Below are 16,839 nucleotides of genomic sequence, written 5' to 3' on the forward strand. Positions count from 1 at the left end.
TTTGACTTCCGAAACTTGGAACGGCTTCGTTGTCCTTATTTCGCAATTTTATTATAGACTGCTGCGACGCGACAGGGTGTTTTTAGCTGCTTGGAGCGGTTTTTTGGCGTGACGGCGCCAATTTTGAAAAGTGAACTGAAAATTTCGCGTTCCCGCACTGCGTTGTCTTAAGGATCTCTGTTGACGGCATCGCCCATTGTCAATGTTAACTATAGTGTAAATATGATGTGAATGAAGCGGTTTGTGGCTGTTCGAAGCGGTTTTGGTCACGACGATGGGATTTTGGAAAGTGAGGTGAAAATTCCTTTTCCGCGCTAGGCTTCTGGGTCCTTTGAGACATCGTCCTTGGTTTCAGCTGCGGTTTCGTGGTCCCTATTGGAAAGTGTGGCGAATTCTAGCGGAATCAACACGGGTATGTTTTTGAGGAAAAAATACTACTAAATACAGGGTGTTTGTAAAAAAATGCGAAATATTTTAAGGGGTTGTTATTTTGTGAAAAAAGGTTCATATAAACTTAGGTCCAAATATGCTTCGTTTCCGAGATACCAAATTTTATTTTTTAATTTATTTTTATTAATTTATTTCAGAGTTTTAAAGATATTGACTCGAAATTTGATAGTTGTATTGTATTAAGAAATATCTACAGCCACCTATTAGATAATGTATCAATAGAAATTAAAAATACACACAAAGTTGCAATAAAATATGTTTTAATTTTGTCCTCAAAAACGGTTTATCCTACAAAAAAAATTGAAGTGACCAATTTCATTCAGAAATGATGGCGGATTTCTAAAAAAATATCATAATGGGAAAAAGTCAGTGGTGTACCATTTTCTTTTTATTAAAAATGTGGCAATCTCGCACGAACGCCACTGGTGGAAGTAGAAATATTCGAATCACCCAAAAAAATGCACATTTATTCCTCTAAAGCGTTTTTAAATTTCGAGTCAATGTCTTTAAAACTTGAAATAATTAATAAAAATAAATAAAAAATTAAAATGTAAACACTGTATCTCTCGGAAACGAAGTATATTTCGACCTACGTTTATATGAACTTTTTTTCACAAAATAACTTCGGCAACCACCCCCTAAAATATTTCGCACTTATTTACAAACACCCTGTATATAATTACATTTTTCTAACCTACATTTGAGTGAAGACCCCTGGAAATATAAAAACGTATTTCCAAAAATGATCAACAATTGAAAAGCATAGAATTCACTTTATTAATCAGGTACAGTAATAACTTTATAAAGAAAAGTTATTTATGAGTTTATGTTATGTGAAATTATGACCTTTTATCACAAATATTTTGTTTCTGTTTCCATTTAAATATTTGGACCTCACCTTTACTTATCGTTTGATAATATTCCCAATAATCCGGAAATATTTTGTCTGCAGTGAAATTTTTGTAAATGAAAATCGGTAGAAAATTCTTTTCATATTGTGAAAATATTTGTTAATACTCATACATACCCATTCCAATATTCAACATAAAAAAGAGCAACAAAACTAAAGTTTTTTTATTGCAGCATATGACGATGATAACATTTGCATTTTGCTTTGAACACATTTGTGTACACTTTAGCATTTTTGAGAGAAATTAAAAAAGCTTAATTCCGTCAATTTTAACAAAATAATGTATTTATCTCTTTGTCACAGGTTTATTTATTGTTAGTACATAGATAAATTTGTGTACGTAAGGATTGTGACATTGTGGCTAGTTAGTTCACACTCAGTTCATAGAAATTGTTGATTCACTCATCACAGTAACTAGGTAATCTTTGAAGCTTTATTTATGATAAATGTATCGGTTTTTTTCGTTACGCTAAAATGTGCGCATATCCTTGACTGCGAAAATTCTTAACACCGCGGTATGTGTGATAATAGATATGATTAATAGCAAATAATTGTTATCATTATCACCGGGTATCGAGATATCGCCTGGAAGAGTATTTTTTATTCGAAATCCGTCAGGAGTAGCGCGAGTGCTGAAGCAGGTATAGGGCGGCAGTGAAAATGGATATGAAGTACATAATTTCTTTTCTTGTGGCTATCGCTTTTGCGTCAGTTGTACAGGGTGTAAGTATTATAAACTAAATTTAAACAAATCATTTACTAATACCGTTTATTATTTAATATTTCGATTTCTACTCAAGTAAAGGTGTGGTTCACCAAAAATAAAGTACCTGTCGTATCTTTCAATACATTTTTAATAAGTCTATATTTAATTGGAACTTTCCTGATCTATTTATGATATATTTTGGACTGATTTGTGGAGTAACTCATTTGCCAATTCTTAAAATAAATAATTTTTACCAGATTTGAGAAATGCACCTACCAAAAATTTGATAGATTTTCATGAAATTACATATTTGTCTCAACAATGCAACCAATAAATAAAGATCGAATAACATATTTGTTGTGTTCGAAAATATTGAAATAGCATTATATTTTTTTAAATCTAGGTAGTCTACTATATTTTATTGCATAATATTTTACAAGGTTTACGCTTATAAGGAGTACCTGATCTTGTTCAGATCACTTTAATTTTGGGTAGATAAACTGAAATAATACTTTTTTGAGATAATCAGCATAATTTCGTGTTAGTAATGCATAACATTTCTGTACTTAAAACAATAACCTGAACTTTCTGCACTTTCGATTGTTCTTTGGTTATGTTTCGAATTATCAGATCAATAATTATAATTTATATTATTCATTATTTGGATTATCATTTATACATATCTTTTTTATAAAGTATAGTGAACAATCTGAAAAATTGGTGATTATTTAATATTTCAAATATTCACTGATGTCATAAATACCAAAATATTTAATAAAAATATTATTTATAATCTTAGTTTATTCGTAATCTGACAATTCATCTTGTTGAGTTAGGTATAATGTTTGATACTTGGGTACATATTTAAACAAATCTGTCTATAAATTTTATAAAAAATTTAATACACTTATTTCACTTATTTTCCATTATATTGACTGCTACCTACTTTATAGCGGTGTTGTATCAGTCGCTCGAACAAATGTGTTTTATCAGGTGTCTCATAGATGATTAGATTAATATAACAAATTGTTTGGAAAAACCGTTGTATAATAATCGATATCTTTATTTTAGCAGCTTACGAGCTTAAAGACTTGAAGATTATATATAATTTCTTGAATTCCTTGTAATATTGACTCTAAAAAAAATTTGTAAAATATTTAAATGGTTACACCCTTGCCTGAAAGTAGGAAACAAACTAAAACATATTTAATGACAATATGACACACTTTTAGATTCAATAATTGGAATTTCGGTTCCCAGAACTTTATTCATTTATTTATTACATTATTATCCATTGCTGTTTTTCCTCATTTAACGTTTCTTCTGTAATTTTTTTTTCGTCTTTATCCTCCCGTTCTGTAGTTATGTTTGTCACCTGTAGAAAAGTGTGGCAATAAATAAATAAGTAAATACATAAATGATATACCTGTCATACAGGGAACTTCATGTGTTACTGGACAAATGCCACGTTCATATAGAATGGCCTAGATATTAGTGTGACGAAGTGTGATAACTTTGTTATTGCCCGAGGCACAAAAAAATGCAAGTGAAAGTCTCAGGAGATTTAAAATACTCTATTTTTTAACTTATTTGAAACATACAGGGTGATGCATGAAACCGTGCTGATCAAGAAGTTAGATTTTTTTAATTAAAATACTCTATTTTTAACATAGTTCATTTTCACTAGTTTGTTGATTGAAATAATTATGAAATACTTCCATAAAAATTAAAGGAGATGCAATAATGAGGCCCTTGAATATAGGGTGCGATATCTGAAAAGTTAAAGAGAATGTTGTTTGAAATTCGTAAAGTTGACACTTTTTCACTTTTATAAAAAACCTCGTATAAAATAGTGAATGTCTCAGATCTAGAGCAGTTAGCTAATTTTTGTCCTTCATCGTGTAAAACATTTTAGTTCTAACCATTCCTATTTGAAAATTATTATACATTTTAGCACATATGTTTTCTGCAAAATATAAAAATATAAGAAATTTCTGTTTGATAATAATTTATAATATAATTAATTAATTAATATAATTTTAAAATACAGTACACCCTCCTACTTTTAATTTAACATGATGTTTGTGTTATCTCGAATAATAACAGAGTTATTTTAATTATTACATTAATGGACCACTCTGTATAAACTTCTTGATTTGATATTGCATGGGTACCGACATATTTTGTCATTAAACCAAGCTAAACGCAAACTAATTTATTATGTCCCTTTTTAGGGTGGGTCAGCCTTTAACAATGACTTATCTTCTCTAATTTTTTCACTATTTTGTTCTATATGTAACATAGATATTAAACTTACAGTTGGAATTATTTCGGGCCGTCCCTATAAGATTTACCACAACTACGAGATCTGTTCAGAAAATAACCGAACATTTTGAATTACCCGTTAATGGAGATATTTAGTGATATGGGTTGTCAGCATTGCGTTGCGCATAACCTCATCTGTAGCTACATGCTGTTCGATTGTTGATATCTCATTTAGTTTTTGTGATATTGTTATTTGAGTATAATGTGTTAAGTGTTAGGAAAATTTTCACGGAAACTTTTCAAATTTTGAAACAAGCTTGCGAAGATGATGCTCTGGTTCATACGCAATGTTATGAATGGTTTACAAGATTTAAATGTGGTCGTCAGTCAATTGAAGATGATCCTCGACCAGAAAGGCCTTTGAGTTCAACTGATGACTTCCATGTTCAGAAAGTCAAAGATCTGGAGCGGGAAAATCGTCGATTAACTGCCAGAGAAATTGCAAAAGAGGTTAGAATCTCAATCGGGCCATACAATAAAATTTTGAATGAAAAATTGAACATGAATTGAGTTGCAGCAAAATTTATTCCTCGTTTGATGACCGAACAGCAGAAAGAAAATCATGTGGACGTTTGTCGGCAACGAGAGGAAAGCTAGGTTTACGACTACGTCATTGAGACAAAAGTTCAATCATCACGATGGATTGGCAAAGGATCTCCACGTCCCAAGAGAGCTCGATCCAATGTCAATGGTTCCTGCACATTCAGCTTTGTCAATTCGTCATTTTTGTACCAAAAATCAGATTACTGTTCACCTTTCTTACTCGCCAGATCTGGCTCTTTGCGATTTTTTCTTATTTCCGAAATTAAAAAACCTGTGCTAAAAGGACGCCGTTTTCAAATTATTGATAACATCAAAGCAAATTTGTCACAAACTTTAAGGCCATTTCAAATAAAGCTATCCAGTAGTGCTTCGCGAAATGGAAATACAGCTGCGAGAAGTGTGTGAATAGGGGAAGGAGACAAGGACCAATAGTATACAAAATTAATAAAAAAGTTTAAAAAAATAAATAAATAAATAAAAAAATAAAGTTCGGATATTTTCTGAACAGACCTCGTATACTCATTGTTAATTGCATTCACGCAAATGGTAAATGACACTATTACGTAAATAAATATTTGAAAATTAAATTAGCACCGAGATTAGCATCCTTTGTGGTCAGCAATTAACGAAACCATATATACTGAAATTATGACGTTGCTTTTGTAAATAAAAGTCAAGTTATTTAGGTGCTCAAATTGTATATAATTTAATTATTAAAATGTTGTTTCTACTACATATTTGAATCAAAATTAGTAGAAAATACTGAAAGGGATTGCGGATGAACAAATTATTTTGAAAGTCACATAGAAAATCTAAAACCATTTTATTTTTTATATAATTTTTCGAAAATTACCTAACCTATTACAAACAAAATTTTAATATACTTTACTTATTATGTACACATAAGTATCTCCCTCTATTTTCTTGTCTATTTTGTTACATATACACAGCCTTCATAAATGTTTACAAGCTACGTGAACACCGTGCCTCGGCAACCCAACATTGCACGATTGGTACGCAACGAAAAATCCCTAAATTTTGGCGTCACCAATGTTAATCTATTGTTTACAATAAACAATGACAAACCATCACGTCTACGTTCGAGATAATGCGAATAGATGGAATCTAGTGAAAAATTACATCAATCACAGCCTGTGAAACAGAATGTTCCGTTTTAATGTAATCTTGATCTTATTGTTTTAATAATTTTTAATTTTACCGAAGTTTAATTACCAACATGAAGGAAATAAAATTACTATTTCAAACATAATTACTGGTCACGTGGCTTGTAATCATTTATGAAAGCTATGTATGAGAAAAGTGTAAGGATAAAATTTGCAGGAAATTTTTAGATTTTCAAAAACTTAAGAATTTAAGACAATTGAATATCGAGTTACAGAAATGCAGAACTAACGTGTTTTTTCTTTAATGGACCGCTATATACAGTGTGCTCCGTAATTGAATGCGCAAATACAGTAACAAGTATGGAAAATTATTATTTTTTGAAATTTTTTTAATAAAATGTTGGTCACTGCGACTTATTTACAAAAGTACGGCCTTGAAAAGTTCTAAAATTAATATTTGAAATTTCTTAATAATTCTGAAACAGTTTGAAGTAAAAACTTGAAACTTGCAGGTGTAGTGTAAGTCGAATCAGGACGTGATTAGTGGTATCAATGAAAAAAAAAGAAAAAGTCAGTGGCTTATAACCGGTGTGAAAACAGCAGCCAAAGATAGCAGCGAATTCTCCCGACCATGCCCGAACGCAACCATGGATATTCAAAATTAACTGGAGCGTTACAGATCATAATGATTTGAAATATTAAATAAAACAATTTTTTCAAACACTAAAATAGTGGTGTAATTTTTTTTTATAATCATGTACAATTTTTTTAAATAACATCCTTTCATCTAAAAGTAAAACCTCTTTTTTTAATTAGGAGAAATGTGAGAAATGTTTTATTCACGGTTATTTTGAAAAATTATACAAGATGATTAAAATAACTTGATTTATAATTTGTTATTTATACAAGTATCCAATTACTAATTGCTTTATATTAACGGCAATATCACTAAAATATATCCTGGATCGATTTGCATTGCAGCAGCAAGGCACAGACTTTTATTTCGAATCATTTCAGAATTAAGAATTTTAAAATTTGATTTTAAAACTTTACAGGGGTGTACTTCCGTAAATAGGCCCAACTGAATTTTTATAATTTTTTTATGCTTATCACCGTAATATACTTTGGCGATTTACTATGTTTTCCATAATTTTCATTTATTATTTCGACACAATTAGTAGGTATTCGTATTTAGTTATTTAACAACTTTTTTTGAGGGTAAAATAATAATTATTGTTTATTTAAACGTTAGTAGATTATTCGTATTGCAAACATCCGATTATAGGCATCGGTAGTTTGGGAAAAATACTAACTTGTTAGTATTTTTCATTAAAGAAAACACATCTGGGCTGGCTTTCAAATGCAGACCTTTCAAAAAGTACTGACATAGTTACGTATCTTTATATTTAAATTTATTTACATGCGTAAGAACAGGTAATTGCCAAGTGTAATTTTTTTATTTTATAGTCTTTACCAGGTAAATAAGTCGGCCTTGTTAATTACTTCAGCAAATACAATTATAAAACTTTTATACTTCTATTTTTATAAGGAGGTCATTTTACAGGTAACCATTTTCATGTATGTTCTACTAATTTTTTTGTTCAAAATTTCTTTTCGTTAAGTAAAACAAAAAAATTTACAATGTTCAGAACTCTAGGAGTCTTATTACATTTTTCGATGTTAAACTTTTTTTATACATCTGACACCTATTTAATTTGAATTGAAGCAAGTTTAAATTATATTTTAAGTATGTTTTTTCTTTACCACTTAAAATATACAGCATTAGAACAATGTTTAACAAAATCCTTAATTTTTTTAGCAATATAAGGCTGCTGTAGTTGAATATTCACCAATAATTGAATCATCACCAAATGCCACTGTAGAAAGAAATCTGGAGGAATACATACATTATATTGAAACAGCCAAGGTAAGTTATCTTTAAAACACAAACAAAAGGTTGCTTTGAACTTTCTAAACCATCTTATAATTCAAAGCGATTTTGTAATAAATATTGTAATTCCAGGCTAACGCAGTTCAGATAATAGTCTTTCCAGAATACGGATTGACAGGTTTAATAGAAGATCCTACTGAATACGCCATCGAAATACCAAGTATAAATAATGGAACAGTCTTCCAGAATTATGTAAGTAAATAAGATGATCTAAAATATTTTTCTTACACTGTTGTCGTTTTCAGTGGCTACAAAAGTTGTCGAATGCAGCTAATGAGCACAGCTTGTATATTGTAATAAATTTGTTGGAGAAAGCTAGGAACGAAAACAACGACACAATTTACTACAACACAAATATCGTCTTTGATGTAATCGGCCAAATAGTTGCAAAGTAAGTATAACACATGAGGAAAGGTCTAAGTAATTTTTAATGCATCATGAAATGATGAATGATGAAGCAAACGGACTATAGTTCAAGAGCAGCTTCCTTGGATGAAAATATGTACACCGATTTATATAAAGTTGCCTTAATACGATCTTCCTCCCTTAAAAAGTTGCAGGTCTTCAGAGTTTGTTTTATTTCATTTTTTAAAGAAAACTCCTTCATTTGTTGAATGAAATGATGATTCCAGGTTGAAATCTGTTTTACTCTGGAATGATGCATTTTATAGACGCGATAAGTTTTTTATATTAAATAAAGTGATACTTTGTCAAAATCTATATCCATAAAAACAAGGACTCATATATGCTTATGTTTATCTTCGCTTACTCCAGAAACCTTCCTACAGCAAATTTCATTGAAACATTTAAAAAGATGACAGTTACTAAAAAAGTGGAATAAAAAAACTTCTTTGAAGGACCGTAGTAATCAAAATTGTATTAAGGTAACTTGACCTAAATGGGTTTATTTTCATTCATGAAAACTATTCATGAAGAATGGCATATTTGCTTCTGGACACCCAAATTTATCAGCATGTACCACAGTTGAAACGTTGTATCTTTACGTTCATGTCATCAAGCATAATCGTATGAACTAAGATTTCTAACGAGTTCAAATCAGTCGGTTGTGTTCATTTAAGAAATAGTGAGGAATCACATTTGTATAATGAAAATATATTTTGTGATTTTTTGCTTCGTTATGACAGATTAAAATCGACCAAAACCAAATAAACTTAACCTCGATTTAATGAAACAACCAGAGAACAACAAAGTGACAACAAAGAACGTAGGAAACGATGCTAGTCAAATATATGTCTAAATTTTTAGTGCACAACAAACGACAATCTGTCTGTTTCTTTCTCATTCATTAGGGACAATTAATAACCTGTCGGAACTAGTATCAGTCACACAACTCATGCTTGTTTTTTTCTATTATTAGCTAATTCACGTTAATCAATTTATCTTTTATATCGATGTATATGACGTGAAATAATTAAAGATCCAACGGCTCAACTGTACTTATTCTTTATAATATTTGATGACATTTTGTATTATTCCGGCATTTACTATACGGACAGTATTTAATTCCCACTTTAAGGCGCATTTCAGTTTCAAATGCAACTTTAATTTTAATGTGTAGTCGATTGTAAGTATTCCTGTTGATAATACGTGAATATATATGATGTCACATATCTAATTTAAATTAATTTAATGTCCATTAATTGCTACTGCAGCTTACACTAACTGAAACATTTGAGGGGACAAAAACAGGTCCTTATCTAAAGTAGGTACTCTAGTAATCGTATTAACTTATTTCAACATCATAATATACAGATAAAAGTATATCGCATAATTAATATAAGGTAATCTTATCAGTTATATAATGTTACTCCTTTAACACCTTTGAAAACAGAGTAATATATAACATTCAACAATGACACAAAATTATAGAATTTTGTCACACATAATTTTTGTACCAATGTCCCAGCCTCCAGTGCCTATTTATGTACTTAAATGTATAATAAAATTATTACACATCGCAATTACAAATCTAATTGTAAAGTAGGACAAACAGCAGTTTTCACGATTACAGTACACAAGTAATACACAATACAAGAGCAGAATAGAAATCAATATATAAAACACAAAAATTAAGAAACAAAAATCAGTGGAACTATTTCATATCTTTATTAACACATTCAAAACAATGGTGAAAACTGTTGTACATTAATTCTTGATGTTGGAAATTAAAATAAAGTATAAAAGTGAAGAGATGTTTATGGTCATTTTTAATTTGTGATAGAAACGTTAAATCGAAATCCAAATATTATCAAACTACTGTAGTTGTCAAAAATAAATGTGTATACAATACAACAGCGAAAATTTTGTGTCGAGAATTTTGTTAAAATCAATCAATTATTCAAACTTAGCAAATACTTCGACGTCAGTTCAATGTTTATAATTGCCCAGCTCTGTTAACACTAACAATAAGAAAGTATGTTGAAATGCATCAGCGTATAAATGGACCTGTCCGCGATGGAAAACGAACGGGAATTCCTAGAACTGTGTGTATTGCAGAAAACCAATAACAAGTAGAACGTGTTGTTGTTCAAAATCCACAGCGATACTTGCAGCAGTTCTTGGCTTTTCTTATCACGACGAATGCTACTATTCTCTGTAAAATGGTCCATTTTTTTTTGAGAGATCATATGGATATCACAGAGCGTTCCTTTATAAGTAATAATTTTTATCTGAATGAATGTGTAAACGGACAAAACTTTCATTATTGGTCAAGATAAAATCTTTGTAAAACTCACCAAACACTATTATATTCGCCAAAAGCATCGGTATCGTGTGCTACTTTAAAGTTTAGAATTATTGGATCCTATTCCTTAGGTGGAACAGTTACCTGGAAATTATTAGTTGAGCTCAATGATGCTACCAGTCCTTCGGCAAGAATTCCCATGGAAATACTCCGAGAACTCTTTCTTCAACGGTTAATTTCTTGTGGTGGTGACTTGCTACGATCGGAAACTAGGTTGCCTTATGCGCTGGGTGTTTAAGAATAAGCCTCTAATGATCTGAAGAGGAATATACATTATGATATTCGGAGCACAAATGTTTCAAAATGTATTAATGATTTTGTTAGGCTCTTAGAAGAGTGAATTACAAAATGAGTACATTTTTGCTGTGTTCTATGTTTCAACTTTTGGAAATATTGTCATGATGATCTTGTAACTATTTTTGAAAAATTTTATAATGCAGTTTAAAATTAGTAATGTATGTACAAGTGCTGTCTAGCGACTTGATTCATGTCATTTATATGAAGAGTCGAGCAACGCTGATCGCGGTTAGTATTTGCATGTGTGACCATCCGTGGAAGGCTCTCGATGCTCGTCTACCTTCTAGTGGCCTATATGTCGGTGCAATCTCAGAAGTTATACAAATTTAGGCGAAGTTTGTTTAGGAAGACATACAATCCCTCGGAAATGATGTAAAATCGTTGGTTCATTGTCTAAACAATGTTAGACAAGAAAAAGATTCCTACTCTATGGCAAAGAGGGGGTTCGGCAAAATTACCATGTTAGTGGTTGCTCGTCTTCTGGCGTCGGTGTTTAGCTGTAGTAGCAGAAATAGGCTGACGTAAAATAACCAAAAAGCAAAAAGCAAGCAACTAGTAATGTACATACATATATGACTTTCTCTGTAGTATATCTTGAGATTTGTCTGGGGACGTGAAAATTGAGCGTTTCCAATATTTATGTACGATCAGTACAATCATGAATTAATTTATTTAAACTCAGACGTACTTTTGCAATTTGCAAGGACATTGAATTTAAACTCAAGGAAATAGGGTTGTGGTGTATTAACAGTAGATTCCGTTCATTTTTTAATGAGGATTTTTTAAGGAAATGTGTTTGTATCAATCAAGTTATCAATATATTTATCAAAATGTGAACATCGATAGTGCAATTGTAATCAGATCTCGATCTAAGTAAAAAAAAATACTCATTGTATTTAAATTGTGAAAATATCGAGGATTTCTTATTATCAAACCTAAAGCTTTGTCCAAGTTTCTAACATGGAGCTCAGTAGCGAGTTTCCGTAAAATTATGACCCGAATTGCGACTGGATAATACTGACGTGTCTAGGTTGTAGTTAAAAATAATATTTTTATTTAATGAAAACGTCACAGTGTTAGTAGTCTACGAGTATAGTAGTAATTTTCTTATTGCATCTTTTATCAATTACAGGGACAGTGATATAAAAGTAGATTACCCTTATGCTTTACACAGTGTACATTAACATTTTTTTTGTATTAACCTCACATTTTATGATTGAAGTAACTGAAATAAAGGAATTAATCGAAGGTTTTCTGAGAAGGATTATCATTTGTGTACACAATACAGATAAGACCAACAGTATTTATATCTAAGTAAATTTTTTCCACAGGGAAAATATTTGCTCGGTTTAGTCGAGAACATTTTCAAATAATTTTATATTTTGTATATGATAATAGAAAAAATTAAAAAATAAGTACCTTTAACTATTTATTATCATTTATAATCCTCACGTATAAAATTCATGTTCAGAAATAAATGTAGGTTCAGATATCACCATGAAATGAAACATGATTGTGAAAGTTTGTTTAGGGAAAAATAATTGGTCTAGCGATAATTAGAAAAATAAATATTAAATTTATTAGAATGATAAAGTTAAATAAATAGTAATTGAAATACTTTAAGAATCATGAGATAAAAATTAGGAAATTTGACATTACCAATGTTAGTAAAAGTAATCTACATAATGTATAGTTTGGACTGATTAGTTTGAAATATACATGATATTTGACATACTGCTATGCTGAAATATTTTGGTTACAACTTTTTCGTGGGTGGGATGTATGTCTACTTAAAAAAAATAAAAAAACGGAATTGCATTGATTTGCAAATTCTCCAAACCGCTTGAATTTCAATAAAAGCAATACCCTATACAATATCTACTAACTATTTATTAACTGCTTCCAGATACAGAAAAATCAACCTTTTCTTCGAACCAAAAATTACTCCTGGTAACGAAACGGTGACCTTTACTACAGATTTTGGAATTACATTTGGAATATTCACCTGCTTTGATATTATGTACTATAATCCTTCCAAGGCCATTTTAAACAGCTCTGTAACTGACATCATTTTCCCAACTGCTTGGACATCTGTGTTGCCATTTTATCATTGTAAGTAACACATTGGCGTTCGAAATAGTGATAATAATTTCTTCCTACATTGAACCACAAAAACCCCTATCAACCATTTATTTACTTTACTTGTAGCTCTCAGCATTCAGTCAGGATACTCCCAGGCAAATCAAGTAAACCTTCTGGCGGCTGATTTTAACAGTCCTTCACAAGGCCTTGGCGGTAGTGGCATATACCGCCATGACGGTATCATAGACACTTATTACATTTCTGGAATTAGTAGCAGTAAGCTAGAGATTGCAGATCTTTATCCTAGAGGAACTCCTAGAGACGCTGGCAGCGTATTTGTAAGTATTGACTTTGATATTGTAGTAGGTGGTACTATACGGCGATTGAACTTTCAGAGCACCTTTGGTTTTGATATCCTAAATGCCAGTAAATCAGAATTGAAGAATTTTATTAGTGTGAGAGATTTCCAGGCTTCTAACTACGCCTTCAAACAGTTGGAACTGTCGGCGACTACAGAAAGTCAGGACACTTTGTGCTTTGGATCGTTCTGCTGTAACTTCACGATTTCTGCCTCAGCAGTTACAGCAAGCGAAGTATACCAGTAAGTATTCTAAATATTACCACCTCGATTATGAAGCCTCACTATGATGATGTTTCAAATGTGAGGACCTATATTTTAGGTCGTAATGTCTTAATGCGGTTTAATTATAAAGAATTTAGTACCTATAGTCTGTTTAGAAATGAAAGAGGTAATAAAAGTTTATTATGTATGCAAATCGTAAATAAATGTAGTACTGGTGCTTATATTCAATATTTTTATATTATGTATTATCGGTATAGGATGTGCACTTTTAAAAAAACTTTATGCGATCGGACTGTACTAAATTGTAGCAGGTAGCTAAAATTTAATCCCCGACAATCCGTCTTTGTCTATGCCGCTTCAATTTCTCGGTCCATTTCTCTTATAAGTAAACAATATAAAAACAGCATTTCAAAACATGAGGCTACTTTAAGCATCATAACCGGGTTAAGAGGGTTTTTAGTAATTCAAATAAAATTATTCAATATTATTATCAAAATATTTATTTAAATTTAATGAATAGACTTTTATTCCACACAAAAATATATGTATTTTGAAAATTCAAATTATGGTGAGTAAATGTAGTGTTGTATAAATGTACAATAAAGAAAATAAAAAAGTAGGTATATTAAAATTCATCCTCTGAATATTCTGATGAATTATCTTCGTCTCCTAGATTGATAACGATAGGTTCCACAGTAACGTCAATTAAATTATCGAGTTCCCACATTTTCTCCTCTTCTTTTTGTACATGATGTATACATCTTTGCCAGTTATCTGCAGTTACTCGTTCCAAGGAATTTTTTAACAAAATTTTCACGTCACTTAATTTAAACGTCGTATTATTTCGCGCTACATCTCCTTTTACCTGCGCCCAGACTAATTCGATTGGGTTAAGTTCACAGTGATAAGGTGGTAACCGTAGTACCGTTATTTGGCGATTTGTTGCCATTTCATCGATAACATATTTTTTCTGATCTTTATTAAGATTGACAAGTGTCAAAAGTTCCTTTTTCACCATATTTGTTTCAAAAGAAATGTTTTTTCCGGATAACCATTGAATTATATCGGCTTTCCTCCAAGCAGTCGTAGGCGTCCGCTCGGTCTGCCGTGAATGGTAACTGGCATTATCCATGACAATTACAGACCCCGGAGGAATAAGATCCAACATCTGTGTAAAATACTCTTCGAAAACATCTGCGTTCATGTCTTCGTGATAGTCACCTGTATTTTTAGATTCAAATAAAAGTAAACCGCCATCTACAAAACCACTGGCACTACCTATATGTGTCACTATTAATCTTCGCCCTTTACCTGAAGGTGCCTTGAACCCTGTTGAAAGTCCATCCAAAAATGCTTGTCGAAAACTTTTTACATTTTTATCTTGCCATACTTTTGTTACAGTATATCCCTCGTTGACCCAAGTTTCGTCTAGATAATAAATATTCCTCCCTTCGTCACGGAATTTTCTAATTGATCTTAAGTAGGATCTTCGCCAACAAATAATTTCATCTTTATCGATAAGAACTGACTTCCTGTTCTGCTTTTCCCAGCAAAAATTCAACTCTCGTAAGACGGCCCATAATTTGCTTCTACTGATTTTTGGCAAATCGTTGTCCTCTGAAAGTTCACTTAAAATTTTGTTTAGCGTTGGTATTTCTTTTTTAAAATAAAATGAGTGTACTTTTCTGCGAATGACATTTTTGAAGAAATCATCTATAACGACTTTTGACCTCCCTGTAGATGATTTTGGGGGATTTACAGTATCTTGTTCATTTTTTTTCCTTTAAAAGTCTGTAGATAGTCGATTTTCCAATCCCTGTCATTTTTGTTAGCATTAGTGTTACCCGATAATTACTTGAAACGAAATATTACCACGGCCATGGCCGGTTCTTATCTCGGGGTTTTATTACTCTCTTTTATTTCCAAACAGACTATACTTAATTTATCCTAAAACCTTTTTCAGGTTGCTTGTGTATAACGGACCCACCAAACTGGGCGATTCAATGGGCAACATCAGACTCTGCACACTAGTATCCTGTGAGAGCTCCGATCTAAACACTTGTGGAAGTCGAAATGTTACTCTCACCACTAGATTTTCTAAAATATCCATAACCGGAAATTTCGAAACGGAAGCCGATCATTTCTACCAACCCGTCACTTTAACAACGGGCCTTTTGCCGGTGTTCAACACAACCTACACCTCAGAAGTAACGAACCAAACAATTGCTATCAGTTTCAGTTCTACAACAACTGTAGACAATTTGGTGGTGTTTGGTGTGTTGGGCAGAGGAGGAGCGTCAACTTTTGGAAGTAGCGTTGTGTTCTTAGTTGTAATTAGTTTGTTAAAGTATATGTTCTAAGAAAAAAAAAAATAAAATTGAGGATCAGATTTATAGATCATCTCGCTTTCCAGGTAATTGTTGCTGGATTTAACAATCCTAAGAGCGCTAAAGGCATACATTTTTTTATAAAGACTGGTAACCTATAAATATTCATTATGTACTTATAAATTGACAGAAAAACAGGTATTAAACGTAAAACAATGTATATGACAAATTTTTTATATATTAGTATCTCTTGATATTTTGTACCTATGTATTTATTTGTAAATTTAATTTAGTTATAAATAAAAAACAGAGTGCAATCGGAAGTACACTGAATTTATAAAAAATAGTTTAGTTGTCAAGGAGAAGTTTTTAAATTTTATTACATTACAATTATTCATATTTTAAAATAGAGATAGCTGTATTTTATAAATTGTATAAAATGGCTGCAACTTTGCAAGTTAATGTAATTTTTGGAATTAAATAAAGATAAAAACAAAAAAATATATCCATTTATGTTTCGTTGATCTCTTGTAAAATATTCAAATTACTCATCTGTTTGCTTTTATCAACTTTTACATTTTGAATGACAAATATTACATAAAGAAAATAGAATGAAATTAAGGTAAGTGTAGATTTTGAGTAGGTACTAGACAAAGCAATGTTTGCGTAATACTGGTTTTGTGTAAATGTCACAGTTGTAGTAGTTGTCATTGTTGTTCTTAAAAGTTAAAAATATTTGATAGTGATTATATTATAGTGTTGTAGATGAGTTAAAAA

The 16,839-nt window shown here is 31.1% G+C and overlaps 1 protein-coding gene across 1 annotated transcript; it reads left to right on the plus strand.

Annotated features, from left to right (window-relative positions):
• The first annotated feature begins 1,880 nt into the window (after window positions 1-1,880).
• Window positions 1,881-16,298, plus strand: LOC108917737 (vanin-like protein 1). The gene is made up of 8 exons (XM_018724482.1): window positions 1,881-2,083; window positions 7,878-7,985; window positions 8,082-8,201; window positions 8,255-8,400; window positions 12,977-13,182; window positions 13,279-13,490; window positions 13,548-13,753; window positions 15,699-16,298. Exons 1-8 carry the CDS (start codon window positions 2,021-2,023, stop codon window positions 16,093-16,095), a joined length of 1,458 nt encoding a protein of 485 aa, XP_018579998.1. The 5' UTR covers window positions 1,881-2,020; the 3' UTR covers window positions 16,096-16,298.
• The last annotated feature ends 541 nt before the right edge of the window (window positions 16,299-16,839 follow it).

The sequence above is a fragment of the Anoplophora glabripennis genome, unplaced genomic scaffold, assembly GCF_000390285.2.
Source record: "Anoplophora glabripennis isolate ALB-LARVAE unplaced genomic scaffold, Agla_2.0 scaffold61, whole genome shotgun sequence".
Taxonomy (NCBI): Eukaryota; Metazoa; Arthropoda; class Insecta; order Coleoptera; family Cerambycidae; genus Anoplophora; species Anoplophora glabripennis.

Coding starts and splice junctions, on each gene's coding strand:
- LOC108917737 (XM_018724482.1), top strand. CDS start 2,021: ATGGATATGAAGTACATAATTTCTTTTCTTGTGGCTATCGCTTTTGCG. Junction 8,401..12,976: donor ATCGGCCAAATAGTTGCAAA/GTAAGTATAACA, acceptor AACTGCTTCCAG/ATACAGAAAAATCAACCTTT. Junction 13,183..13,278: donor TGTGTTGCCATTTTATCATT/GTAAGTAACACA, acceptor CTTTACTTGTAG/CTCTCAGCATTCAGTCAGGA.